The following is a 24,160-nucleotide window of genomic DNA, read 5'->3' on the forward strand; positions in this document are numbered from 1 at the left end:
AAGCCAAGTAAGACACTTACATTCTTGGCCAAATCGCGGTCTTCCTTCCCCCGAAAAAACCTGTGGCAACCAGTAAATATGTCATTTGACATGCTAAATATTTTGCCTGCGACTTTACCGACACAGGGTATGTTGCAAAAAACCCAACAGCAAAACAAGCTCATGCAAATCGAGTTTACGCCACGTAAGCCAAAAGTTCGTTACCTAATAGAGTGAAAGTTATGAAGAATGGAACATTTAATTTTTAATTTTGGCCAATATTTGCAGAATTTAACAAAGGAAATATGGCACGGTTTTTGTTTTCAAGCTAAGCATGCTGCTTAATAGAAATATCTCTTAAGAAAATAGATTTTCCTAATGACATCCTAAGGACCGTCCTCCATTTCATCCTATAGACGAAGTTTTCGCTATAAATAGTAAAAATAAAAGTGGCAATTTTAAACAGCTCATAGTTGGCGGAGATAAGAAACAGGTTCGCAAATAAGTATTGACACCATTTTGTGTTTATAGAACTGGAATCGCAAGCGCTGTAGACGGAGGTGGAGTTGGCCAGATAACGTTGGCTATAATGTCCTTCCCCAGACAAAACACAAATTGAAACTGAAAAGTTGTGTTTTTCTTTCTTGTCATAGGAGGCCGAAGGGGGAGAGCGGCAGTAAAAGAGTGTGGCATGCGTATCGTAAAAAATAAAATTATGCAAATTTTTATTATTTGATTATGCAAATGTTCGCGCTTGACGACCCTTGGCATAAGGACGACAATATAGCCCCGTCTCCAGTTTTTAGCCCTTCACCACATCGCGGGCTTGCAACTTCCGCTGAAAGCATGGAAAAGCGAAAAAAGCGCGACAGTTAGTTGGCCACTCCTGGCCCTTCTGACCCACAACTTGGAGTAAATTTGAATTTTTTGCCGGCGATGCCACGAGAGGAGCCCGAAATGAATGGGAATGGGAATGGGGGGCATGGACATATAGGAGCACGGAGGGGCGATGCTCTGTGGAGCATTGTCATATGTGGTTGGAAATTTTGAATCTGTTTGCGAGCTCTTCGAGCGTATCCGTTTCCTTCTGTCGCGTGCGTTTCCCATCCCAGCACGCTTTTCCATTTCCCCCCTTTTCCTTTTACTGGGCGCACTTGTCGTATGCGTATTTATATTTTCCCTTGTTATGCTTTATACGCAGTGCTGTCTCTTTCCCGCTTCGCGCGCGATTTGAATCTTTTAAGTGAAATATTGTTGAAATCATTTATGCTTGACTGGGCCACTTCTTTTTTGGGGTACGGCTGCTTGGGGTGCAGTCTTGGTTCTGGGTTTTGTACGGAGTGGAAGTACGTGGTCCCACCTCGAACTCCCTAATTGATACCGACGACTTTCGCGCGGAGAAGTCACGGAAAATGAGTTTAAATCTCGGCACAGATAAAAAACGCACGGGAAAGCCAACGAGTAGATAAGACTCGTGCATAAAGTTTTACGAGCTCTGCCTTGTAATCAGTTTGAATAATTACCAAAACGTGCTCATTGTTCCAAGAAAAATTAAAGGAACAATCCAAGAAATCGGTTAGCAGAAAGCAAGCATTTTAATATATGCATACCATTTTTTAGAAACCAAGTTCTGAAACTTGCAGCTAATATTTAATTGTTTCCCTCAAATACATACATTTTTTTAGGTATCATATTATTTTTACAATCGCTTTAGTTTAAGAAAACTCCGTCTTCTCCCAAACTCACTTTTTGAAACCTATTCCAGAAAATATATCCATACTAGTGTTAAATTTGTAAGCTGTCAAGCAAACAAATTTCACAAGTAAATCTCACTTTTGGACAGAAAAAGTGAGAGCCAAGCTAAGAGGAAACGCATCAATCATCTGGACAACACAACATAAATCAAGCCGAGGGCCAAAGGAAGAGGTTTAGTTGGCCCGCCAGCCAACTATTGATAGGCAGGTCCATCAGCTTGATGGGCCATTCACCGATATGAGGCTTAAACGGCACTTCCGGCATGGGCCATAACCGAAATCCACAAACCAGGCCACAAAACCAGCAAGCTCAATAATAATAAAACAAAATGCTTAGAGCGAAGGAAGAAGGACCAAGGAAGTCGCTTTTGTGGTGGCAGCCTGTTTATTTACGCCGCATTGTACTCGTATGTAGAAACTTACATATGGGTGTGCCTGGAGGGCAGCGAGGAGTCCGTGGCGCTGGAGGAGCGTGAGGATCCGCAGAGAAAGGGGCTTCCATACGGCGGGGCACACATCACACATGTTGTTGCGAGTACACACGTATGTTGCCTGCAAGCGATAGCGTCGGGACGTCGCCATTTTTTTTGTTTTTTTTTCTCCCCCTTTTATTTGGCAGCCGCTCCCTTTTCCACTCGCAATCTTAGCCAGCAATCGCAGCCGGCACATATGTGCAATCATGTGCAGGGCGCCCGTTCTCCATTCTCCGTTCTCTTCTGCCCCCCAATCAATTTCCTGTCTCGCTTCAACAACTCTGTGGCGACTCCATTTTGCCACTTGCCATTGGCGCTTCGCCGAAACCCGCCCCCTGGCTACCCAGGCGCATGCTCCGCTTTTCCCAGGCAACTCTTTGCAGAGCTCGAATTTCGAAAGAGAGCATCAGAGTCCAGAGTTCGGAGTCCGGAGTAGAGTCTGGAGCCCGGAGTGGCCACATGGAGCATTCTCGACCGCATCTGCTTAGTGTCAAATGGGAGCGCCAGCGGATGGCGGATGCTTTTCCCATCAACAAAACAAAAAGGCCAGATAAGATAGAGCTGGCAGTGCAAGCTGCACTTGTCAAACTCACATGTCCAGGAAATCCCAGCAAGAAATCATGAGAGCGTTAAATTGAAACTTGGGATTTTACGCAGCTTAAGTTTTTTAGCAATTACAATAGAGATCCGCACGGCGGCACGACGGCATTCGGGGGTAAAATAATAAACAAAACAGGCGTTAACACTTGTCATTCGGCCGACAGGAATATGTCACCTGCGCCAGTCGCAACCCAGGCCAAAAATCCCATCCAAAATTCAATCAGCGCACTGGACACACACTCGTATACCACCCTCATCTATAAATCTCGGCGGTCCATTCCAAAATGAAAAAAACAATCTCGCATAAATTCCTATTTATGGCCCGACCATTTGAACCTTTTTGTGCGAGCCTCCTCATCCTTCCGGCAAAGCACACAATCAAAAGTCGATTAGCATTCAGGGCAGGACGGACGCCGCTTTCCCACTCCGCTTTTGGTGGAGCGAACAACAAGCTGCAAATAGGCAAGCGCAGGTAATCGCATTGCGAGTTCCAGCTACCCACTTTTCCAACCCCCTTCTCGTGGCGGAAAATCTGCTGAAACACAATGAAAATATTTTGCCATGTTCACCAGGGGGAGGGAGCGAGGGAATTTGGTTACTGTGTGTGACAAGTACAAGCCACTTGTGCGTTGATGATAATATTCGAACCATTTTCGGGGCACTGGGAAGTGGGTAGTGGGTAGTGGGAACTGGAGCCGGGCAGAGATATCCCTGAAATCGGCTTATGTCGCCTGTGCCATTGTGCTGACACGGCTGCAGAATTGGGGCTTTTGTCTTACTGTCCAATGGCCACTGAGTCCTGTCGAGAGCCGAGAGCCGAGAGTCCTGCCCACTCAGGTGATTTATGCTGAGTTTTAATTAAAACGCAATCAATTTGAAATATGTAACTGAAAACTGTCCAAGAAAACCCAAAAAAATAGGGTTTAGATAGTGATGTTAAAATTGAAAGCTTAAGTTTTAATATTAAAGAACATAAATTCTATAGAAGATGTAGAAAAAAATCACAAGCAAACAAGAGAAAATTACCAAATAAGGTTCGATAGAAAATAGGAACAATAAGAGTCCAAAAAAAAAAACCGCGAAGTAATTCCAGAGGAAAATTCGAAATAAAAACCCTGACAGAATATATGAACATTTTAATAAACAATTTGATGAGTTGTGTAATAAAACGCTTTGCGTACTTTTTTACGAGCGTAATGTTTTTCACTGATTAATATAATAAGTACGGAGTTTAGGAACTTGCAATGACCAATTTTTAATGATCCTGCCAGGTGAGTGGCATTAGTTTGAGGAAAACATTATTAGAATCATTAGCAGGAGAGCTTAAGAAGCCAAATTCAATTATGTCAAACATCACGGCGTTATCTAGATGCATTATGCTTGGCTAATGAGCCGCGCTTAGCCGCGGATCCTTATCCAAGTGGCCAAGTGGCCCGGACAAAAGCCGCAGAGAAGCAAATGAAATCAATTAAAATTTATCACATGCCAGTTGCTTCATTAAGACACAAAGGGAGCAACCAGCAGCGGTGTCCCCAAGGTGCAATTCGTTATCCATTCCAAGGACAATGGCGGTCAGGATGCGGCTGCCTTGTAATTTGTCCTGCCATCAAATGCCACCGGCAAACAGGCAAACCAGCAGACAGTTGTTGTTATCGGCTTAAGGAAGACAATAAAACGGCGTCGCCGTTTGTCGCTTTAAATAATAAAAGCATTTGATTTGCCAACTCTGGCACGTGGCAGGACCTCCGAAGTCAGTGGAGTTATCCCCGGACTGGCTGAGAATGCGCAAGCAAATCGCAGATAAAGCCAACGCGTAAATTAATGGTCGCCACGTGTCACTTGCTGCCCCGCTACCGAATGGACATGGATCGGATCGCTTGGGATTGGTGCGGATTGAATTGAACGACCGGACACGCTGGGTGGTCTTCTACCAAGGTCTACTACTACACCATGTGTGGGAGCAGCTTATGGCCAGCAAATTATCGCCTCTATGCGGTGGCAAGTGGTGACCCCCAGTGCTTGTGCTTGCTCTGCGGCTGATAATTGAGGCGTAAATGTCGGCACACGTCCGGACTCTAGACCGCCGACCGCCGACAGTCCGGGGCTTAAGCTGATACATTGTTGTCATACTCACAGTGGAGTTTATGGAGCGGATTTATTCGCAATTCGAGCTCCGTTTACTCATTCTACCCAAGTGCACTTCGCCCAGTATTTTAGGACTGCACACAATGTTGATGATAACCCTATCAAGTTTTGAATGCCGACAGCAGCTATAAGGATGCAGCTCATTGTTGAGTTCGTAAAAAGTTAATAAACCCTCCAAGTATCAGTGGTCGCATAACAATAGAATGGCTCCATAAACAAAGGCGAGCTTTTGATTTTCCAGTTGACGTTGTGGTTTCAAAGCGCCGAGCAAAACCTTTGACCATATGCGCTAAAAATATTGCCATATTCATGCCCTCGAAGGGTTTTTAAAATGGTATTATAAATATATGCATGTAACGTACGAAATAATAAATCGAAATGCTCTATAATATTAAGCTATAGGTTCCCCCCGATTTTCTAGCTTTGTAACTAACATCAAATACTAGTTGGGCCCTTTGAATTCCTGCTATCAATATAAACATAGTTTTATAGCTACAGAAATTGTAAATCCCCTTAATTTTGAGTAGTATTAGTTTACTGATATTTTATTAATTTAACTAACTAGAAGTTTTGTTGTAAGTACGACTGGTTGTAGTAGTACTCCATTGGGAAAATTGCATATATATTTCCATACTCAATCGAAAGGGTATCCGCGAGAACGATTAAAGCCACCCCAGTTATGGATATTTATCCAAATCGAAATCACACCACCAAGTCGAGGATTACGGGATGGATTTTCAGGGGACGCTTGGCATATGGCCACTTGGCAACACCAAGGAATCAGTCGAACAAAGCCAAGAGATGGGTTAACAATTGTCAAATAACCACAGGACATGCACATGAGCGCATTGCCGTTTGATTGCCAAGCATGTGTGTGCGAAAGGATAAAGGATAACCTGAGGTGGGATATGATGGGCAGTTGCTTTGATCCTTGATTGGACTCGGCCCACTTGGGGACGCAGCTGGTCGCGTGATTGATGGCCAAGACACAGATTCCAGAATTCCGCATCAGTGATTGCTTTAATCGAGTCCCAAAAGTCTGAAGGAAGATATCAGACTGAGCTCCAAATTAAATGGTGTCAACTTTGCGGGGAGAACACCATAAAAACCGATGACCATAACAGATAAAATGTTTTTTCTTTTATGTTATTGCGGCCAAGTTGCAGAGCAACCGCAAAACAATATTTAAATTTCAAAAGTTTCCAATGTACCAGTTAAATGAAGCAGAAGCAAGATTGTTGTCGCACAGAAAACATTTTGAATCTGCCTGGAGAGACACCATGAATACAGAGCAATATAAATGCTTAACACTCGAAAGGGATGGCCCAGATGAAATATATAGTTAGCAGCCAAGGCTGACCACGCCCACCAAATCGAATTGACACCCATGGTGGACACATTTTGGAAATTGATCCCAGGGACGTGCGGCATACAACTAGCCAAGTTGCACTCATAAATCATAAATCAATAGGAGAGCAAAACGCTTCGAGCCGTTCGAAAAAAAAAACCTACCCACTTCCACATCTGACCCGGCTAATGATGTCTTAAAAAACGATTCGGCAACTGGTCATGTGACAGCAAATGGGGGCCATCGATGTCCTCAGGTCAAACGCATTATCAAAATTGCCGTTTCAGCTGCCGAGGAGTTGCGCGCCAGCCTGGGAAATTGAATTTCCACGACCCAAAGTGGCCGGCATCGGACAGAGTAACAATATTTTTCCAAATCGGCTTTAAGTCATGAAAAGTAATAGACAACCCCCGGTCGCCGTAAAAAGCAGATTGCGAGGCGCGTCAGCCGCACAGCCAGGAGACGATTGCGGAACACATGCTGTGCGCATATGATGACTGACGACGGTGATGATGAGGCTGGGCCGCTTATCACGAGGGAACAGCCACACGCACTGGGTGCCGAAAAATTGGCGAGCTGGCGCGCCAAGCAACATGTGAAGTCGGAGGAAGCTACCGAAACAAGCTTACATTCAAATCGTTAAATGGCTGGGATTTTTCCCAAATATTCGGTAGGCTTGAAATCGTATAAAGTTTTGTTCGTAATATGAATGGTATTGCCCAAGTTGCCCGACATCAAAAGAGTAATCAAGATATCCAATTAAATAATTATTCAAACTTACGTTAAGGTTAACTATATCATATCTACTCCAAATCGTCCGGTATCTCCGAGTCCTCAATCGTTCGCGTCGCTGGTATATACACTTTGAAGGCGAACTTGGACTTGACAAAGGAGCCGGTATTGAGAACAGTGCACCCATGTTGACTGCTGCTAAAGCTCTGACACGAATCACCCATGACAATAAGATCCGGCAGTGGATACAACCACAGAGCAGGATCGTAGTCCCAGTGCACTGGCATGGCAATCGGATGTATGGGCACCAAATGACCCTGGCACACAATCGTTCTGGCAAAATGCTGCTCGATCTGTGACGTGTCTTCGGGAAAATGCAAGGTGTTTCGGCAAAACTTGGCCATTAAATCCAGACGGCAGACAACGATCTGCTGAGTGCAGTACTGCAGACGACAGGGATTCGTGGCCAGCTGGGTGCGTGGCCAGGCCTTCAGCAGACCGGCTGCCAGGCATTCGGGAATGGGAGCACGGGGCAGAATATTTGGCGCCGTGGGATCTTCCGAAGAGGGAACGAGAATCAGATCCGTTTGTTTCCTCAGTTGCTCGCAGCCAGCTGCCAAGCCACCCAAAGCATCCAGGTGATGCCTTAGCTCATGATGATTCCTTGTGCTGGTCGTGAAGGGACCCATGAGCACTATAGCCTGCGGCGGGCAGGAATCGTAGCCCACGAACAACTGACGCAGCTTGTCCATGACAACTGGCAGATCCAGCCGAACATCGGAAAGGAAAACAATGGTTGTTTCTGTATTGGTACGCTCCAGTTCCTGTAGTCCGGCTGAGTACTTCAGCAGCTTAGCAGACTCACCGCCCCAGGTGTTGGCGGTGCCGAAAAACGCTCGACTGCTGTTTGCCGGTTCCGCGGGTGGGAAGCCCAGGCCGTCGACTGCGTAAAACATAAAACATTCGTGAGATGTAGGTATTAACTACTTTAGGGTACTTACCCTTGAGCACACCGTTGTTATAGTTGCCCTCCGCTAGAACAAAGCAGCCCTCGCAGAAGAAGCCGGCATGGAAACGGGCTCCAGTAAGATCTAACTGGACGCATCCCGTGGGATCCTCGACATAGAATTTGCCCTCCTTCAGTTGGGTTAGCAGTCCCAAAACAACGGCCTCCTTCATCGCCGAGGTGGCCAGCAGATTCTCGGCGAACTGCAGCTTAAATTTCTTAGCCTGGGCCTCGGCTCCAACGCCATCCTGGATGACGGCGGGTGCAAAGAGGTCGTGTCGCAGAGTTTTCTGTAGTAACATGGCATATCGTTGCTGCATGTAGTCCGATTTCATGCGAGGAGCGGTCAGCAACTGGCGCGGCTGTGTGTCCAGTTCGAATTTCTTGACCCGCTGGTTATACCGGAAACGGGGCACCGTAAAGGCATCGATCAGGGCAAAGACCGTCTCCCCTTCATCCAATCCCACACGGTTTAGTTCATTGATGGCCTTCTCCAGGGCGGCCCGCTCCACATGAGGCGTCAAAAGCTTTTGGCTCTGGAGATTCTCGGTGATCACCGTCAGCCACTTGTCCCGTTCCGCCGCGTCGAAGGGCAGCAGCTGCTCCGCCAGGTAGGAACTGTTCTCCGAGCGGATCAGGAATCCACATAGCTTGAACGTGTTTGTTATTCGCTTTCTCAGAGGCAGTAAATCCACATCCATTGTTATTAAAAGTGTTTCGCGCGCAAACTAGAGATGTAACTAGTCAATTATCGATATCGGCGCATATTTGTGGGACCAGCATGCATGACAGATTAAATACCGAACTGAAACGAAGCCTGGAAAGTAATCGATAGCTGGCGGGAAAGGCGTGGATTTCAAAAAGGATCCTGGAGCTTAGAATGGTTTCTTCAAAATAAAACATATACAAGATCTTAAGGCTACAAGTAGGACATTCAAAGAAGTTGGCTTTTGTTTTGTACACAATTATTAAGTTAAATGTGGAAATGCCCCCCAGAGATTGTGAAAAGTATGATAACTTCCTGCTGCTCATTGGAGACTTCGGACCCTTTCAGAAGGGACTGCTATTTTGGATGATGCCCGCCGCCTTTCTGTTCGCTTTCACCTACTTTGGTCAGATATTCATGATACTGCTGCCAAGGAATCACTGGTGCAGAGTAAGAGAACTGGACGGATTGCCGGAAAATGAGCAAAAGAATCGGGGCATCCCCAAAAAGCATGATGGCAGTTTCGAGAATTGTTTCATGTACAATATGCCCTACAACTCTAATAAGACCAGCGATGCGAACCAGACAAGGAGCAAGGTACCCTGCAGCAATGGCTGGATCTATGATCGCAAGGAGGTGCCCTACGAGTCCATCGCCACTGAGTACAATTGGGTGTGCGATAAAAGGGATTTCGGGACATACAGTGTCGTCGTCTTCTTTGTCGGCTGCATTGTGGGTTGTCTCCTCTTTGGATACATCACCGATCACTCCGGTCGCCTGGTGGCCCTCTTCCTGGCCAACTCCTGCTCCCTGATCGGCGGCTGCGTCAGTGCGGTCTGCAAGGACTTTCCCTGCTTTGCTGCCAGTCGATTTGTGGCTGGACTGGCAATGAACTACTGCTTCCTTCCCATTTATATTCTTAGTGAGTGCGGCATAGTGCATAGATCATCAGATCATTATATCATCATATCATCACTTCCTTTTTAATAGCTTTGGAGAACGTTGGCATGAAGTATCGCACCCTGGTGGGGAACTTATCCCTCGCAGTCTCCTTCACCTTGGGCGCCTGCCTGCTTCCCTGGCTGGCCTATGCCTTCAGTAATTGGAGGCACTATGCCATGGTCGTTGCCCTGCCAGTGGTATTAATGATATTGACGAGCTTGCTGGCTCCAGAGTCACCAAGGTAAGCTATGACTCGTTTTTCTGAAGCTATCCGCACTTCATTTCACATTGCAGTTGGCTCTTGTCGGTGGGTAAGGTGGACAGGGGTATAAAAGTCCTAAGAGATGCGGCCAAGGCCAATGGAAAAACCGTTTCCGAAGAGGTTTGGTCGGAGATGCAGGAATGCTTTGAACTCAAATTTGCCAACGAGCAGGCGGGAAAGCAGTACACCAGTCTGGATCTTTTTAAGACATTTCGCAGGTTCGTCGTCCTAACGATTTTGATCGTTAGTTGGATGATTGTGGCCTTGGCGTACGATGCCCATGTGCGGGTCGTCCAAATCCTGGACACCGATGTTTTCATAACCTTTTCCCTTTGCTCGCTCGTTGAAATTCCTGCCGGAATTGTCCCAATGTTTCTGCTAGATCGAATTGGTCGCAAGCCCATGATGTCCGTCGTTATGCTGCTGTGCGCAACATCCAGTCTTTGCGTTGGCCTACTAAGAGGACAATGGGCTGTAACAACAGCAGCCATTTTAGCCAGATTTTTCGCCACCATGGCCTACAACGTGGGTCAACAGTGGGCCTCTGAGATACTGCCGACCGTGCTGCGCGGCCAGGGACTGGCTATCATAAACATTATGGGCCAGATGGGTGCCCTGATATCGCCACTTGTGCTCAGCACCCACCGCTATTATCGTCCCTTACCCATGTTCATAGTCACACTGGTTTCGTGCATAGGCGCCTCAATAATCTTAGTTCTGCCAGAGACCAAGGGAGCTACGATGCCACAAACATTGGATGAGGCGGAGAAGCGCTGGACGTTACGTTGCAAGGATCGTAAAATAAATGCGGAACTATAAAAAAGGTTTTTATTATACGAACAGAAATATTAAATAGTATTTGAATTAGCGCCGATAGACCGATAAGTGTATAGCCAAGTTTTCCGCCATGGTTCGAGTCTTCGCCGCTAGTTTCGTATTTGGTATTTAATTGATATTTTTAGGCATTTTCGATAATGTGGGGTATGGTCACAGTGGCCAGCACGTGGAATTGAATTTTGCTGTTTATACGCTCGTTCCCACAAAATGGATGTTGTTAAGGAAGTTTTGGCCAAACACCAAAAAGAATTGGACAAATACAAGCCGATCACAGTAGAAAAGCATTTAGAATGTCGACTCGACGTTGGCAGCCTGCTGATCACAGATCCCAACGATTTCGATGACCGGGAATTGAGGTAAGCGGCTGATTTTAGCGAGAACCATTTCCCTTTTATATATATGAATATGTTTATAGAGCCAACAAAGAGGAGTACCTGACCGCACTGACGCGGGAGAACACGCAACTTCTTGTGAATGCCATTTGGGAGCTGCCCACCGAGCGGGTGGACGAGAGCATTGTGGCCAAGCTGCCGGAACCCACGACGGTACTGCCCCGCCTCCGGAAACCGCCCGGTCCTCGTCCGCTCACCAAATGGGAGAAGTTCGCCAAGGAGAAGGGCATCACCAAGAAGAAGAAGGACAAGAAGACCTACGATGAGACCATGGATGCAAGTTTTAGCTCTTTAATACTCACAAGTCACAATCTAAACGCATAAATCTCTCTAGAAATGGGTGCCCACATACGGTTTCAAGCGTGCCGAGGCCGAGAAGGCCAAGGATTGGGTGCTGGAGGTGCCACAGAACGCCGATCCCAATACGGACATGTTCCAGAAGAAGATCGACCTGCGTAACGAGAAGGTGGCCAAAAATGAGATCCAGCGGATGAAGAATATTGTGCGGGCCAAGAAGATCGATATGCCGCGCAGTGGTTACTTGGGACCCGAGGCTGCCTCCTCCAGCCAGCTGTTAACAGCCGTCACTGTGGCCAAATCCTCCACAGCCTCAGTCGGCAAATTCCAAAACAAACTGCCCAAGGAGAAGGAGGCACGTGGTCTGGGCATCAAAGAGCTGATTCCTGGCGGCAAGCGCAAGCAGTCGCATATCACACAAACGCCCGAGAAGGAGGCCAACCTGGATCTCATCAAGAGCGTGCTGAACAAGAAGCCCAAACTGGACGTGAGCAAGGCGGTATCGATGGAGAAGCGCGACAATCGTTTGGCGTAAGTTCAGACCCAGCCGTTTGCTGAACAGTATAAAACTTAAACCTTTATTTTCCCCAACAGACGTGAAGCTGAGGCGGAAAATGAACCAGGCAAGAAGGGCGGCAAGAAGCCCAAGGGCAAGGGCAGTCGCAAGGCGGTGGGCAAGAAGTCAAAGGGCAATCGTGGTCAAAGGGCTCCTGGCAAGAAGACGCAAGCCGGACGCAAACGTCGCTAGGAGGAATTACACATGCCTTAGGACACTTTAATTAACGGAAAACACTTTACACTTATGCTTAATAAATCTTAGCCATAAGACAAAACATAAACTATGTTCGGTAAAAACGCAAATCCACTGGTGACGTGTGCCGCTTAAGGTATTGATAGACGAAATTACGGAAAACACGGTTGAAATTGCGTATGGAAGGCCAGTGCAGATTGGCGGCATTGTCCCGCGGTGTGTGCCAGACGTCTGGGAAAGGAGTGGCCACCAAATGTAGCACAGGAACATCTGGAAGTATAACGACTTTATTAATGGCTTCTTTCTAAGGATATCCAACTTACTCTCATTTAAGAACGGTCGGTGATCATCATCCACTAGACCACCGCTGACACGACTTAAAAACATATTGTTATTGCCCTCCAGCTGGCCGGCAGTGCGCAGAGATTTCTCAATCTGCACAAGACTGGAGTGCAGTCCGTCGGTGTTCTCGTAAAAACTGGAGAACGTGGGATTTCGCGCCCCAATGAGGTCCAGCAGCACCAGCACTTCCTGTTATTGATTTCGCAATTTTAGCAAGCTGATAATTCACGCAAAGGTCATTAACTTACAATGCGATCTATATTGCGTGGAGCTAGTTGAGCTGGACTGCTAGTCTGAGAACCACTGCGTTTGCTGGCCAACCTCGCAGCCAGATGCTTTGCGCCATACACGGAGTCCGCATCGGTCCACTCCTTAAAAGCCTCCTCGCCATCGAAGAATATGAGCTGGCGGACGAGAAGGTTTGAATTTTAATAACTAAATGAGACATCTTAGCCTTGGCGTGATATTGGTAGAACGGTGTAACGCCTTTTTCAATGTAGTACTAATGCATGGCTAGTTTCAGATGGAGATTTGAATAGCAAATATACAACCTGTTTTCGCTCAGTTTTTTTTTATAGCTGGAGTTGGTGGAAAATTTGTTTAGCCATCAAGGTCTGTGATAATGGCCGCTAAGTAACTTACCATAAGTCCCACATCGCTGCGATTGCGAAACTCTTTCTGCAGATACGTGCTCAAGGTCTTGGCGGTGTTCAGCAGAATGGCACAGGGCACGGCGGAGTCAGTGGCGCCCACGAATCCCGGATCGTTGGGGAAGTACTTGCTGTCGTAGTGGCAGGCCAGAGCGAGGAAGTTCTGAGCATGGGGATTAATCGTGCCCACAACGTTGGCGAACGTGAGCTCTCCGAAAACTGGAACTCTCTGCTTGAACTCATCCACTTCCGTTTGGAAGCCAAGGCCGCTCAGCGATTGTACCAGGTACTCGCGCACCTGTGCGCAATGTTGATTTTAAAACGCCAATAAATACACTTTCAGCTTTATCACCCACCTGTTGATGTCCCCGACTGCCAACGACGCGTGGCACCAAGATGGAGTCCAGGGTGCGGTTGAAATGGACCTCATCGTCGCGCCACTGGGCTGCAATCTGGAAGTCGGTCAGACAAATAGATGACTCTTTCTGGATATCTGAACTGTCGCCGAATTCCCAAGTGTGTCACAATGCTGCTGAGTGTTTTGGTGATTGGGGACTTACGTTTCCCGTTGCCGCTTGTTGCTGCGAGGGCGGGAGGAGGAGCAGCAGCAGGCCAGCGGCGGCAAAAACTACGGTACCGATCGCCATCTACACGCTTTGGAGCTCGGCGAAGCACTAAGCGCGATCGGCGCCAGAAAAATCGATCTTTACCGTAGATTGTGTTTGGGTTTCGATGCTGATGGCTTTTGTTTTCGTTTTCCGCTGCCTCTTTGGCGTGCAAACTCATTCGAAAGCTTTGAACCTGCGTTGAAGAGAGTTTCCTAAGAGTCGATCATGTTGATGTTGCGCTTCAGAAAGCTTTAAAGCCGCGGTCGTTGGGGAAAAGTGTGCCGACTAATTGATGCTCACGCATTTAATGTGTCATACCAAACCAAAATTCGTATTTGAAAGTTATTTTATATGCTTAAACATTTAGATGTTCTTGTTCTATTATATGTATTTTATGAAACAGCGAAACGTATTTAATTTAGTCATCGTAAAAATCATAATCGATTTCAGAAATCTCTCTCAACTTTATGAAGGAATGCCACATTTGAAAGAAATTATGCACAAAACTGCGTATAATTTTGATCATATTGCGAATGGTAGGATACTGTAAATTTTCGACATTGTCCGCAGCCGTATAAAGAACATGTGGAAATTCCTTTGGACCCACATGGAGGACTGGCACATCTGTGGACGTACAAATACTCTTTATAAAGTTGTGCAAAATAAGTTATGATGTTACCGAGTTCGTCGAACAAAATATGATCGTCAAGCAGATCGTTGTCGTAGTGCTTTTTCTTTTCGAATAGCACATGACAGTCGTCGAGTTGTCCGGATTTCCGGAGATTCAGTTCGATGTCAGCGATCATGTTGTGCAAATCGTTGGTAACTTCATAGTAGCTCAGAAAGCTTTGATTTGGCGCTCCAATATAGCTAAGAGTTACTGCAAGAGCCTAGTAAAAGATTAATGTATACCACACGTATAGTTTATAGCACTTTATATGCCTACCATGCTTTCCAAGGGTATAAATTCATCATCTATAAAGTGTCTTGCGCCCATTAGCTGATTTTCGTCATAGGGATCTGCGCTTAGGGGATTGTGCCCGTCGAAGAAGATAAACTTCAAAAACCTATTCTATAATTACAAAGTTTCAACGAGCTTATGACTACTCACAGCCAGTCCAAAGGAATTTTTTTCAGACCACTTGTCGATTAAAAATTGCTTTAATGTTTTTGCCACGTTTAGAATAATGGCACAGGAAACAGCGTTTTCTGTGGCCGAAAGGAACTCGTCGGTGGTACCATTCTCTGGCCTTTTGCTGTCGTAGTGACAGGTTAGCATCAGAAAAAATCGTGCACCCATATTCCAAAAGCCCACCAAATTGGTCAAATTGACTCCCTCTTGGAAGTCATTCTGTAAAGTGGTGAATTCCAAACGCTTCAGCTCCTTCTCGATGAAATCGCGAACCTCGGCATGTCCTTGGCTGCCCACATATCGAGGCTTTAGTAGTTTCGCCAACGTTGCATTGAAGTGCTGCTCATCGTCATCGAATTTAAACGGTTGCCTTTCAGCGGCCCAGCGCAAAAACATTGCATTAAACGCCACATATGTTATAGTAAGGAACAACACAATCCTTCCGAGCATTTCGAGAAAATCTTCCGGTTGCGACTGGCAATAGCGAATGAGTTAGATTCTGGCATAAGAAAACGTCACAGAATTTCCCCATAACTAAAGCATTCGTCATGAAAGTTAGCAAGCGGTTAACTAATTAGCAGAGTTTGGCAAAACAACCGTTCCCAGAACGAGGAAAAGTTTTGTTTTCCCAGAATGGGGAAAATCTGTTAAATTATTTAAGCAAGAAGTGTATACATTATTGAAACTTTGGCAATGAACTTTATTGCTGGTGCTGGGTTGATTGGATTCTTGATTTCATTTAATCTTAAAATTATTAAAATGAAAAGTATAATTACAAAAAATTAACTTAGAGATAACCTCAGCTCTTAGCTTCTGGCCACTTAGACTCGTTTCCATATCTATAGGTACGGATTTCCCTTTCATCGGTGCTCCTGTAATCACTAGATGATGGACTCGGGTTGGAGTCTTGGTGATATTTCGTCTTGCGATACATTTTCGTGGAGCGGAACTCGTCCTTCGATAAGGTCCTTAGGCTGGAGCCCTGGTGCCAGTTGTGCCTCGGATGGGATTTCCTTGATCCTGGGCCACAGCAGGGCATATGCCATATCCTTTGATTCTTACCGAATGCAGCGCCATCACTGAGAGTTTCCGGGAGTTCGTGGTTCAGGGTTTCTGGTAGAAACAGGGCCAGCAGTCCACCAAAGATACCCAGGACTCCCAATATGATCAGCGTGCTGGACAGGGACTTTTTGGAAAGATAGACCACTGGTGGCGACATCAACATCGCCACGAAGCCCATCGTGTGGATAAAAGCCACTCCTTGGGCCCTCACCACAGTGGGCAGTATCTCAGCGGCCCACTGCAGTCCTATATTATAGCAGGTGTTGGCAAAGAATCTCCCAGTTAGCGCTGATATCCTCATATATTCCCTCTTCTGAAGACTGGCCCCTACCAGGCTAAAAACACCACTTAACGATGTGTAGAAAAAGGAGCACCATCGACGTCCGCAGCGATCCAGAGTAAGGATCACCAGGATATTACCCGGCAACTCCGTGGCACAAGCGATGGTAAAGAACACAAAGATATTATCACTATCCAGGACACTGGCCGCACGCACATGTCCATCGTATATTAGGGAAATGGACATCCAGATGAGAATCATCAGGATCATATAACGGGCCATTCGCTTTCCCTTAAATATGGAAAACACTGTAAAATCGCGACCATCGAGCTCCTCCTTGTAGAACAACGTGCAGCTCGCCTCGAAAAGATCGAGTACTTCCTTGGAAACATTCTTCTTGTTCACCTCAATCACTTTTTTCAATATCTCCATGGCCTTGTCGATCGCACCCACCGATACCAGCCAGCTGTGATCGAGAAAATGCCTGGATAGATGGAGATCTCGGCTTATAGTTGTCACAATTTGGATACCCACCGCGCAGATTCGGGCAGCAGACAAAAGGAAAACATGGCAATCACAATGGGTAGCGATGTAAATGAGGAAAATCTCCTCCAATTTCCGGCCGATAGCGCTATCCACGGCATCATCATCGTGAAGGGGGAGTAGAACAGGGCCAACGATAGATTGGCCACCAGGGTGCGGTACTTGGGGCCCACATACTCGAGCACTTAAAACGACAGAGTTATTATAAGATTGATTATAAGTATGTGCCTTTTTTTACCCAAAATGTATACCATCGTGAAGCAGGTATCGTAGGAGGCACCAACTAAAAATCTCGAAACTGCAAAGCTGAAGAAGTTCGAGGACATCGAGGTGGCCAGGCTGCCAACCAGAGCGAGGAAGCAGCTACTGACCAACGCCGCCACCCGTCCACAGTGATCCGCAAAGTGGCCATAACCAAGTCCACCCAAAATCGAGCCCAAGAAGAAGATGACCTGGGTGTAGGTGGCGTATATGTCGTCTTCGCACACCCAGCCAAACTCCATGGTGGCCGATTCGAAGGATCTGCCATCCTGCTCGAAAACATATCCTTTTCGACAGGGAATCGTGGACAGCGAAGTGTTGATATAAGCACTCTGATTCTCGGCAAAGTGGATTTTCGTGTAATTGGTGTCGTACATCCGGCAGCGACTGTAGGATCCATCCTTCTCCTTTGGGATGGACAACTGCTTGCGCAGCTCCGTCGGCGTTTGTGAAAGTTCCGGCACAAAACAGTAGTACTTCTGTGGGGTCAGGCACATGAATATCTGGCCCAGATACACAAAGGCGGTGATGAAGCAGAAGGGTATCATGAACAGGAACAGCATAACCTGGAATCGACCAAACTGGCCAATCAAGGGCAGCAGATCATCGAAATCAATATAGTCATCCGTCTCCCACGATCGTCGTGGTAATGACGTTTCCGATCTCTTCTTTCCGCAAAAGAAACCATGGGAAGACTCCTCGTCATCTGGCTCTATGTATGTCACCTTGACCTTCTCCACCGAATCCGCCTGAACTCCAATGTCCACTTTATCCGGCTCAATGTTATACGTTCTGCTTAGATTATACACTAATTTAGCTTATACCTAGTTATAGAATCGCTACCTACATCTTCTTGAGCTCTGACTGTTGCCCCTGATCCCTTCGTTCCCTCTTTTTGGGCATGTCATCATCTTCAATCGATGCATTTTTATTTTCATCATTTGCCATATTGAAGCACAGGGAAAATGGAAAAATGACTTATAAATCTGGGCTTCATGTTTAAAATAAATTGCTCATTAAAATAAATATTTAAAACAACACAAAATGTTATAGTCGAGTTCCCCGACTATCAGATACCCGAAATCCTAACATTTTCTGGAATATCGGTAGAAAACGGGGTAGAAGTACTTAAATGAAAAAAACTTAAAAATGATTTAAAAGTGTGGGAGTGAGAACATTTAGAGGTATGCCACTTAAAATTCCGATTAAGATAAGTTGAGTTATGGACTTTAGAACTTCAGCTTTGGGACATTTTTAATTTTTTTGAGTTTCTACTACATCAAAACATCAAAAAATGACAAAAAAGTTAAAAAAAATGAATTTCTAAATTTTAATGCAGGTTTTTAGAGAATTGCTCCACAAACATTTAGAGGTATGCCACTTCAAATTCCGATTAAGAAAAGTTGAGTTATGGACTTTAGAACTTCAGCTTTGGGACATTTTTAATTTTTTGGAGTTTCTACATCATAACATCAAAAAAATCACAAAAAATATAAAAAAAATTTAATTTCTAAATTTGAATGCAGATCTTTAGAGAATTGCTCCAGAAACATTTAGAGGTATGCCACTTCAAAATCCGATTAAGATAAGTTGAGTTATGGACTTTAGAACTTCAGTCTTTGGACATTTTTGAATTTGTACAACATCATAACATCAGAAAAATGACAAAAAATATAAAAAAAATTTAATATCTAAATTTAAATGCAGATCTTTAGAGAATTGCTCCAGAAACATTTAGAGGTATGCCACTTCAAAATCCGATTAAGATAAGTTGAGTTATGGACTTTAGAACTTCAGTCTTTGGACATTTTTGAATTTCTACAACATCATAACATCAGAAAAATGACAAAAAATATAAAAAAAATTTAATTTCTAAATTTGAATGCAGATCTTTAGAGAATTGCTCCAGAAACATTTAGAGGTATGCCACTTCAAATTCCGATTAAGAAAAGTTGAGTTATGGACTTTAGAACTTCAGCTTTGGGACATTTTTAATTTTTTGGAGTTTCTACATCATAACATCAAAAAAATCACAAAAAAGTTTAAAAAAATGAATTTCTAAATTTTAATGCAGGTTTTTAGAGAATTGCTCCACAAACATTTAGAGGTATGCCACTTCAAATTCCGATTAAGATTAGTTGAGTTATGGAATGTAGAACTTCAACCTTGGGACATTTCTTCATTTTTTTGAATTTCTATAACATCAAAACATACAAAAAATTACAAAAAAATGAATTTCTAAATTTAAATGCAGAATTCCAGAAACATTTAGAGGTATTCCACTTCACAATGTCATCCACGGATGACTTATAAATCTGGGCTTCATGTTTAAAATAATTCGCTCATAAAAATAAATATTTTAAAAAAATATATTTATATATACAAATTGAGTGCATTGTATATATGGCTAAATCACAGCATTTTCTGTATCATCGCGGGAACATTAATTCCTGCTAAAACTACATAATCAGCTGTGACTTCTTGAATTCTTGCCATTCTTTTCCACGGATGACTTGATGCTTTTCCATTTCAGTGCCTAAGCTACTTTTCCTTTCATTTCCGTTTTGGTGGCAGCAACTGGAGCACGAAATGGGCATAGTCATTGAACTCAACCGGACTCCTCGACGCCATCACTTCCTCTCAGTCAGTTTGCTCATCAAAAAGACCGCCAGCAGAGCGTTTTCCACGTTAATTAAAGGCTCCGCAAATCCAATAGAGAACTAATCCAAGGCATTTATTTGCGGTATTGGCTAAGCCAGCACAGTTTGTGGTTAATTGCATGAAAATTTGGTCGGCAGCCAGGACCAGAGTGCAAGGATTGCTAATACCACCTGTTGCTGTTGCTTGCCTACAGATGGCGCATGCGTTGCACGTACAATCCCATGCCCCACGCCCACTTTCGAACTTTCATTCATAAAACGCGTGTGCGAAGTGGGTTCGAAATTGAAAGCAATGTGGTTCCATCGCATAAGGACTACCAAGCCAGTCCCGATGCGACATTCAATGGCGGCGGTTCCACTCGGATGTTCGCGTCCTTTCATCCTGGCATCCCACACTGCGGTCCGCTTAACTATGTTATGTTCGGTCATGCCACATAAATCAGTGTCATAAATCTGCGCGTCTTGTGTATGAAATTATGTGCCAGTGCCGCTGTCCCGCAAGCAGCCACAAGAAGTTCTAGATATTTATCTGCCGAGTGCCAAATAAAAACTTGTCTAAAGACAAACAACTGAAGCAAGCAAATTAGCCGTTTGGCGGGAAACGAAATAAAGTGGCATCCCAATCCCAGCGGGTGAAAGTGAAGAAAGTCAAGTGAAAGTGGCGGCTGCCGTTCCTTAAAAGAAAAAAAACAAAAAATCTTTCTTGTGCCAGCGTGCTTGGAATGCTCATCCGCGAGGCGTGAGCTACTGAAAGATGGCCATCCTGGAGTCTTGTTGCTTTTGGAAGGATGTGCGGAGTGGCAGCTTTGCCTGCGCCATCTACACATTGGTGAGTTGCTCCTCATATATGAATAATTTCTGGAGATAAGATGTTGTGGCCTGGAGCATGAATAAATATATGAAAAATTCCCTTGAACTTTTGCAGCCAAGTTGTGCTCCAAGAGTGCTCCAAACATTTTAAGCAAAAGCAACCAAAACTTACCTTTAATATCTAGTTGTCCACATAGGTGGACAGTATATGTGGTATTGAAAGGAACTTTTACAAGTGATTCCAACAAGTGGCAATAACCCCTGCACTTGGGCGCCCCAAGCTATATCCAATGTACCGCAGAAGAATATTTATTTCTGTAAGGACAATAGTTAAGTGTAAAAAGCCCAGCAACAAGTTGAGTTTTTCATAGGCATTAAACTTCAGTACATGCCACCCATAAATTTCATTTCTCATTACAAACATATCTGTGCTCGTTAGATTACTTTTCCTAATTGATTTCCGTGCTCGTTAGATTACTTTTTCTATATTGATTGCTGTCAAATTAGAATGATTAACAGCTTAACTGTGTGAAATACATATCCAAGCATATATGTATATTATCGCGTTGAGCTGCGCGTACTTCTTCAGCAATTACTGGCTTCACTTTGTACTTGGAGGAATTTTCTTGGGGACCGGAGAAGGAGACACTTTTGGGTCTTTTTCCGTGTAAACAAGAAGCGTGTGCCGCAATTTACTTTTACGCCCGGATGTTCCTAGTATTTTTCACATTTTTTCCGTACAGGTTTACTTTGGCTTCTCGACGCTGATGTTTTTGTTCTACCTAATCGAGGAGCAGGACTTTCTGCTGGGAAACCGTGCTCAGCCGCTGGGTGAAAGTTTGCTGGAGAAGGGTGATGTGACTGTAGGTGAGCATACCGAGCATACCGAAGGATACCCTTGCACGGAAGGATACTCCATCCGACACAGCCACTTGTTCCATGCGAGCGACTCAATTACGTGTGATTTATCCCTCTTGCAGTGACTGTGATATTCAACGTTTTGTTGCTCTTCTGCTCCATACTGATGGTGCTATCGTCGGTTGTGCTCATATGGGGCCTCCAGCAGGTGAGTGTGCTACTTTTCATCCACTTCAAGACTTCAATTGCCGGCACAACCTCAATTCCGGATGAAATTACAGAACAAGAGACATTTGCTGATACCCTGGATTAGTTTCATGCTGGGCGATCTGCTCATCGAGGTCTGCCACCTGGTCCACTTGGCCCTCTCCCGCCGCGTCAAGTTCGATCCGATTGTGGGTTTCATCTTCACCATGGACTTCTTCCTACTGTGCCTCAATGTGAGTTCAAAGCGCAAGTGTAACCACATGATGGCTTACCAGCCCGTAATATCCCTTTCCCACCGCCAGCTCTACTGTCTGCTGTGCGTCATCTCGCAGTACCAGACGTTCCGCTCCCAGCGGGCGGAGATGCGACTGGCGGACTCGGCGGCTTCGGTAGGTATTCGGTGAATGTGTTGTGCCACTCCCAAGTATGCTTACTTGCCCTCCCTCCTCTCCCCTCCCACCTGAACACCGTATCCGCCTCATTCGTCAAACCCAAGCCTATTGTGGTCTTCACAGCAGCGGAGAAGCTAACCAAAGCGCAGCAGCAACTGCAGCAAGCGCAGCAGCAACAGCAACAGCAGCATGATAATGCGATGCAGCAGCTGGAGACCGGAAGAGGCAATGGGAAGCGGCGCCGTGTGCTCGGAGCTGCCAGTCCGTTAATAACTTCGCAGCGACTAACCAATTTCTCCACCATCACCGAGGAGGAGGAGCAGCAGTCCCGAACAGGTACGAACATGGGCATCCTGGCCATGTAGTTTTTAATTAACACGACGTGGCTCATATCCATCTAGACCACCTTGCGGAGCAGCCAACTGAAGAGGAACTCGGCCGCATACCCATTTTTACTCTGGCTTCCAGCCCAGCTCATTGCAGTGATGCAGCTCATCACTAAGCCAATGCTACGCGTTTGTTCTCGAATACACATTCCTGCAGAGATATAAGATGTTTTTACATATTAATTGATCCGAAAGGGGTGAATAAAGGAAAATGAGATTTTCAACTGGCATATTGCAGAATTTGACAAGAAGGAATGCTTTCGTAGACACGCCTGCTCCATGGAAACGAAGCTACTGCATCTAATTGGTGGGTTGCAAACAGGATTCAAGGATGTAGCAAATGGCCTTCACGATTTGGTGAATCTCACGCCCTTTCCTTCCTTTCGTTTTTGAACTTAAATAAGTTGAAGTATGGTCGATATTCGGAATACTCTCTAGCACAAAGGCTTGCTGATTATATCTACAAATGGGTATTTCCTCTATTACGCGTAAAATGCCAATAAGTAGGCAACTTTTTCTGCAAACAGATTGCATGATGCTCAAAGCTTATTTCTATTTTTATATTTTTTATATTTTTCCCAGAATAGTATAAGTTAGTTAGGCTTGTCTGTACCCCTTGAGTAAATTCAATTCGCCTGACAATGGCAACAGGATGTTTGCTCCGTTCGAGCTCAAGTGCTTTGCCAAGTCAAACTGCTCAGCCACTGGAGGAAGTGACCCAGACGCCTTAAAATAATTATTCAAATGCTTCAGCTTCGCCCGGTCAGACAGCCGCAGGTCAAAATGGCCCTAAAACAACAAGGGCACAAGGGTAAAATGGACTTTTAAAACGTAATTAGCTTTTCAAAAATGCTGACCCACCCATGGAGGTTACGAGATTGCGGGCGGGTTAACTGCTTTTAATTGCCGCCTGATGCGAGTATTATTTAAATTAAGCTGTTAGGCTCTTATTAAACTCACTTGACTGGCAAATAAAAGACTGTTTCCACTGCACTCCATTACAATGGCTAGCACGAGTCCAATGAAGGACTACCGACGTCATCAGAGCACAGCAGAAGCGTCATTAAATGGCACTAAATCACCGGGCTAAATTGGCCCTGTTAATTAAACCCCCAGGTGGAGATGCATGGCCACATGACCCCGGTGTGCTGCCTTGAAGCGGATGAATGGTTTAGGGTCTGAGCTGGGCTTGCCCTCCACCAGCTGCCGATGACAAAGAGTCCCTGTTGGAGCAGCCACGCAATCCGCAAACTGTTGTCCAACTTCCGGGATGTAATGTGCCAGTGCCACCATAGCACTGACAGAAACTGAGGCACTTCAATTCGTAACAATTCGTAGTCCTTAAAAGCACACCTTACTAAATGGCGAACATTTTGTATGATTTCAAAGATTTTTAAGACAGACTGTATGTTTTTTTTTCAGTTTCTTTTGAGTATCATCCAGCGCTTTTATTCTGTATACACATTGTCCTGGACGCTGTGGAATCTCCCACTCTGAGAGTCAGCCCAACTGTTATTAGTTTTGTGAAAAGTCGCCCAATATTGACAATGCCACGGGCAGCGGGATTCCACACATTTCGTGGCATGCTTCCTGAAAACCCACAAGTCGAAAATGTCCATTGGACACTGGTCAAAAGCTACAGAGTCGGGAAAAACAAGAGCCTAATGGATTCCTAAGTGCCGGAATGCAGTGCAAAGTCTGTTAGATAAATATCGAATTTCCGAGGAAATTCCTCTGCAAACATA

At 45.2% G+C, this 24,160-nt stretch overlaps 7 protein-coding genes across 8 annotated transcripts; 3 read left to right on the forward strand and 4 right to left on the reverse strand.

The window, feature by feature from the left end:
* Positions 1 to 7,053: 7,053 nt before the first annotated feature.
* Positions 7,054 to 8,790, reverse strand: LOC6544406 (DNA polymerase epsilon subunit 2). The gene is made up of 2 exons (XM_026976975.1): positions 8,033 to 8,790; positions 7,054 to 7,974 (listed from the first exon to the last, which is right to left on the reverse strand). The coding sequence occupies exons 1-2, from the start codon at positions 8,736 to 8,738 to the stop codon at positions 7,103 to 7,105; spliced, it is 1,578 nt and encodes a 525-aa protein (XP_026832776.1). The 5' UTR covers positions 8,739 to 8,790; the 3' UTR covers positions 7,054 to 7,102.
* Positions 8,791 to 9,018: 228 nt separating this feature from the next.
* Positions 9,019 to 10,766, forward strand: LOC6544407 (solute carrier family 22 member 7). Its single transcript, XM_001972001.3, has 3 exons — positions 9,019 to 9,665; positions 9,734 to 9,926; positions 9,980 to 10,766. The coding sequence occupies exons 1-3, from the start codon at positions 9,023 to 9,025 to the stop codon at positions 10,764 to 10,766; spliced, it is 1,623 nt and encodes a 540-aa protein (XP_001972037.1). The 5' UTR covers positions 9,019 to 9,022.
* A 147-nt stretch (positions 10,767 to 10,913) lies between these two features.
* Positions 10,914 to 12,331, forward strand: LOC6544408 (ribosome biogenesis regulatory protein homolog). The gene is made up of 4 exons (XM_001972002.3): positions 10,914 to 11,140; positions 11,200 to 11,452; positions 11,511 to 12,004; positions 12,068 to 12,331. Exons 1-4 carry the CDS (start codon positions 10,992 to 10,994, stop codon positions 12,219 to 12,221), a joined length of 1,050 nt encoding a protein of 349 aa, XP_001972038.1. The 5' UTR covers positions 10,914 to 10,991; the 3' UTR covers positions 12,222 to 12,331.
* LOC6545193 (glutaminyl-peptide cyclotransferase) lies at positions 12,215 to 13,925 on the reverse strand. Its single transcript, XM_001972003.3, has 6 exons — positions 13,777 to 13,925; positions 13,573 to 13,668; positions 13,209 to 13,514; positions 12,815 to 12,970; positions 12,548 to 12,755; positions 12,215 to 12,494 (listed from the first exon to the last, which is right to left on the reverse strand). Exons 1-6 carry the CDS (start codon positions 13,861 to 13,863, stop codon positions 12,313 to 12,315), a joined length of 1,035 nt encoding a protein of 344 aa, XP_001972039.1. The 5' UTR covers positions 13,864 to 13,925; the 3' UTR covers positions 12,215 to 12,312.
* Positions 13,926 to 14,200: 275 nt separating this feature from the next.
* On the reverse strand, positions 14,201 to 15,423 carry LOC6545194 (glutaminyl-peptide cyclotransferase). Its single transcript, XM_001972004.3, has 4 exons — positions 14,936 to 15,423; positions 14,771 to 14,881; positions 14,504 to 14,714; positions 14,201 to 14,448 (listed from the first exon to the last, which is right to left on the reverse strand). The coding sequence occupies exons 1-4, from the start codon at positions 15,404 to 15,406 to the stop codon at positions 14,243 to 14,245; spliced, it is 999 nt and encodes a 332-aa protein (XP_001972040.3). The 5' UTR covers positions 15,407 to 15,423; the 3' UTR covers positions 14,201 to 14,242.
* Positions 15,424 to 15,638: 215 nt separating this feature from the next.
* On the reverse strand, positions 15,639 to 18,050 carry LOC6545195 (carcinine transporter). Its single transcript, XM_026977493.1, has 4 exons — positions 17,950 to 18,050; positions 17,080 to 17,894; positions 16,833 to 17,025; positions 15,639 to 16,764 (listed from the first exon to the last, which is right to left on the reverse strand). The coding sequence occupies exons 1-4, from the start codon at positions 18,048 to 18,050 to the stop codon at positions 15,756 to 15,758; spliced, it is 2,118 nt and encodes a 705-aa protein (XP_026833294.1). The 3' UTR covers positions 15,639 to 15,755.
* Positions 18,051 to 20,092: 2,042 nt separating this feature from the next.
* LOC6545196 lies at positions 20,093 to 22,638 on the forward strand. Of its 2 annotated transcripts, XM_001972006.2 has the most exons (7): positions 20,093 to 20,591; positions 21,316 to 21,439; positions 21,553 to 21,638; positions 21,712 to 21,870; positions 21,940 to 22,026; positions 22,134 to 22,365; positions 22,431 to 22,638. In XM_001972006.2, exons 1-7 carry the CDS (start codon positions 20,517 to 20,519, stop codon positions 22,529 to 22,531), a joined length of 864 nt encoding a protein of 287 aa, XP_001972042.1. In that variant the 5' UTR covers positions 20,093 to 20,516; the 3' UTR covers positions 22,532 to 22,638. The 2 variants fall into 2 exon arrangements, with proteins under 2 accessions (XP_001972042.1, XP_026832923.1); XM_026977122.1 differs by lacking the exons at positions 20,093 to 20,591; positions 22,431 to 22,638 and having other exon boundaries at positions 21,282 to 21,439; positions 22,153 to 22,194.
* Positions 22,639 to 24,160: the final 1,522 nt, after the last annotated feature.

The sequence above is a fragment of the Drosophila erecta genome, unplaced genomic scaffold (assembly GCF_003286155.1).
Source record: "Drosophila erecta strain 14021-0224.00,06,07 unplaced genomic scaffold, DereRS2 tig00000021-arrow-pilon, whole genome shotgun sequence".
Classification (NCBI taxonomy): domain Eukaryota; kingdom Metazoa; phylum Arthropoda; class Insecta; order Diptera; family Drosophilidae; genus Drosophila; species Drosophila erecta.

Bases quoted from the DNA above. Each gene is read 5' to 3' on its own strand.
- LOC6544406 (XM_026976975.1), bottom strand. From the start codon at position 8,738: ATGGATGTGGATTTACTGCCTCTGAGAAAGCGAATAACAAACACGTTC. The intron at 7,975-8,032 runs GTAAGTACCCTA...TGTTTTACGCAG, and splicing joins TAACAACGGTGTGCTCAAGG to TCGACGGCCTGGGCTTCCCA.
- LOC6544408 (XM_001972002.3), top strand. From the start codon at position 10,992: ATGGATGTTGTTAAGGAAGTTTTGGCCAAACACCAAAAAGAATTGGAC. The intron at 11,141-11,199 runs GTAAGCGGCTGA...ATATGTTTATAG, and splicing joins TTCGATGACCGGGAATTGAG to AGCCAACAAAGAGGAGTACC. The intron at 12,005-12,067 runs GTAAGTTCAGAC...TTTCCCCAACAG, and splicing joins AAGCGCGACAATCGTTTGGC to ACGTGAAGCTGAGGCGGAAA.
- LOC6545196 (XM_001972006.2), top strand. From the start codon at position 20,517: ATGGCCATCCTGGAGTCTTGTTGCTTTTGGAAGGATGTGCGGAGTGGC. The intron at 20,592-21,315 runs GTGAGTTGCTCC...TTTTCCGTACAG, and splicing joins CCTGCGCCATCTACACATTG to GTTTACTTTGGCTTCTCGAC. The intron at 22,027-22,133 runs GTAGGTATTCGG...GTCAAACCCAAG, and splicing joins TGGCGGACTCGGCGGCTTCG to CCTATTGTGGTCTTCACAGC.
- LOC6545195 (XM_026977493.1), bottom strand. From the start codon at position 18,050: ATGGCAAATGATGAAAATAAAAATGCATCGATTGAAGATGATGACATG. The intron at 17,895-17,949 runs GTAGGTAGCGAT...TAATCTAAGCAG, and splicing joins CAGTCAGAGCTCAAGAAGAT to AACGTATAACATTGAGCCGG. The intron at 16,765-16,832 runs GTGGGTATCCAA...TCTCGATCACAG, and splicing joins CTGCTGCCCGAATCTGCGCG to CTGGCTGGTATCGGTGGGTG.
- LOC6544407 (XM_001972001.3), top strand. From the start codon at position 9,023: ATGCCCCCCAGAGATTGTGAAAAGTATGATAACTTCCTGCTGCTCATT. The intron at 9,666-9,733 runs GTGAGTGCGGCA...CCTTTTTAATAG, and splicing joins CCTTCCCATTTATATTCTTA to CTTTGGAGAACGTTGGCATG. The intron at 9,927-9,979 runs GTAAGCTATGAC...TTCACATTGCAG, and splicing joins CTGGCTCCAGAGTCACCAAG to TTGGCTCTTGTCGGTGGGTA.
- LOC6545194 (XM_001972004.3), bottom strand. From the start codon at position 15,406: ATGCTCGGAAGGATTGTGTTGTTCCTTACTATAACATATGTGGCGTTT. The intron at 14,882-14,935 runs GTGAGTAGTCAT...AGGTTTTTGAAG, and splicing joins AAAATTCCTTTGGACTGGCT to TTTATCTTCTTCGACGGGCA. The intron at 14,449-14,503 runs GTAACATCATAA...GTACGTCCACAG, and splicing joins TATTTTGTTCGACGAACTCG to ATGTGCCAGTCCTCCATGTG.
- LOC6545193 (XM_001972003.3), bottom strand. From the start codon at position 13,863: ATGGCGATCGGTACCGTAGTTTTTGCCGCCGCTGGCCTGCTGCTGCTC. The intron at 13,669-13,776 runs GTAAGTCCCCAA...ACCGACTTCCAG, and splicing joins AACAAGCGGCAACGGGAAAC to ATTGCAGCCCAGTGGCGCGA. The intron at 12,495-12,547 runs GTAAGTTGGATA...TTATACTTCCAG, and splicing joins CCGACCGTTCTTAAATGAGA to ATGTTCCTGTGCTACATTTG.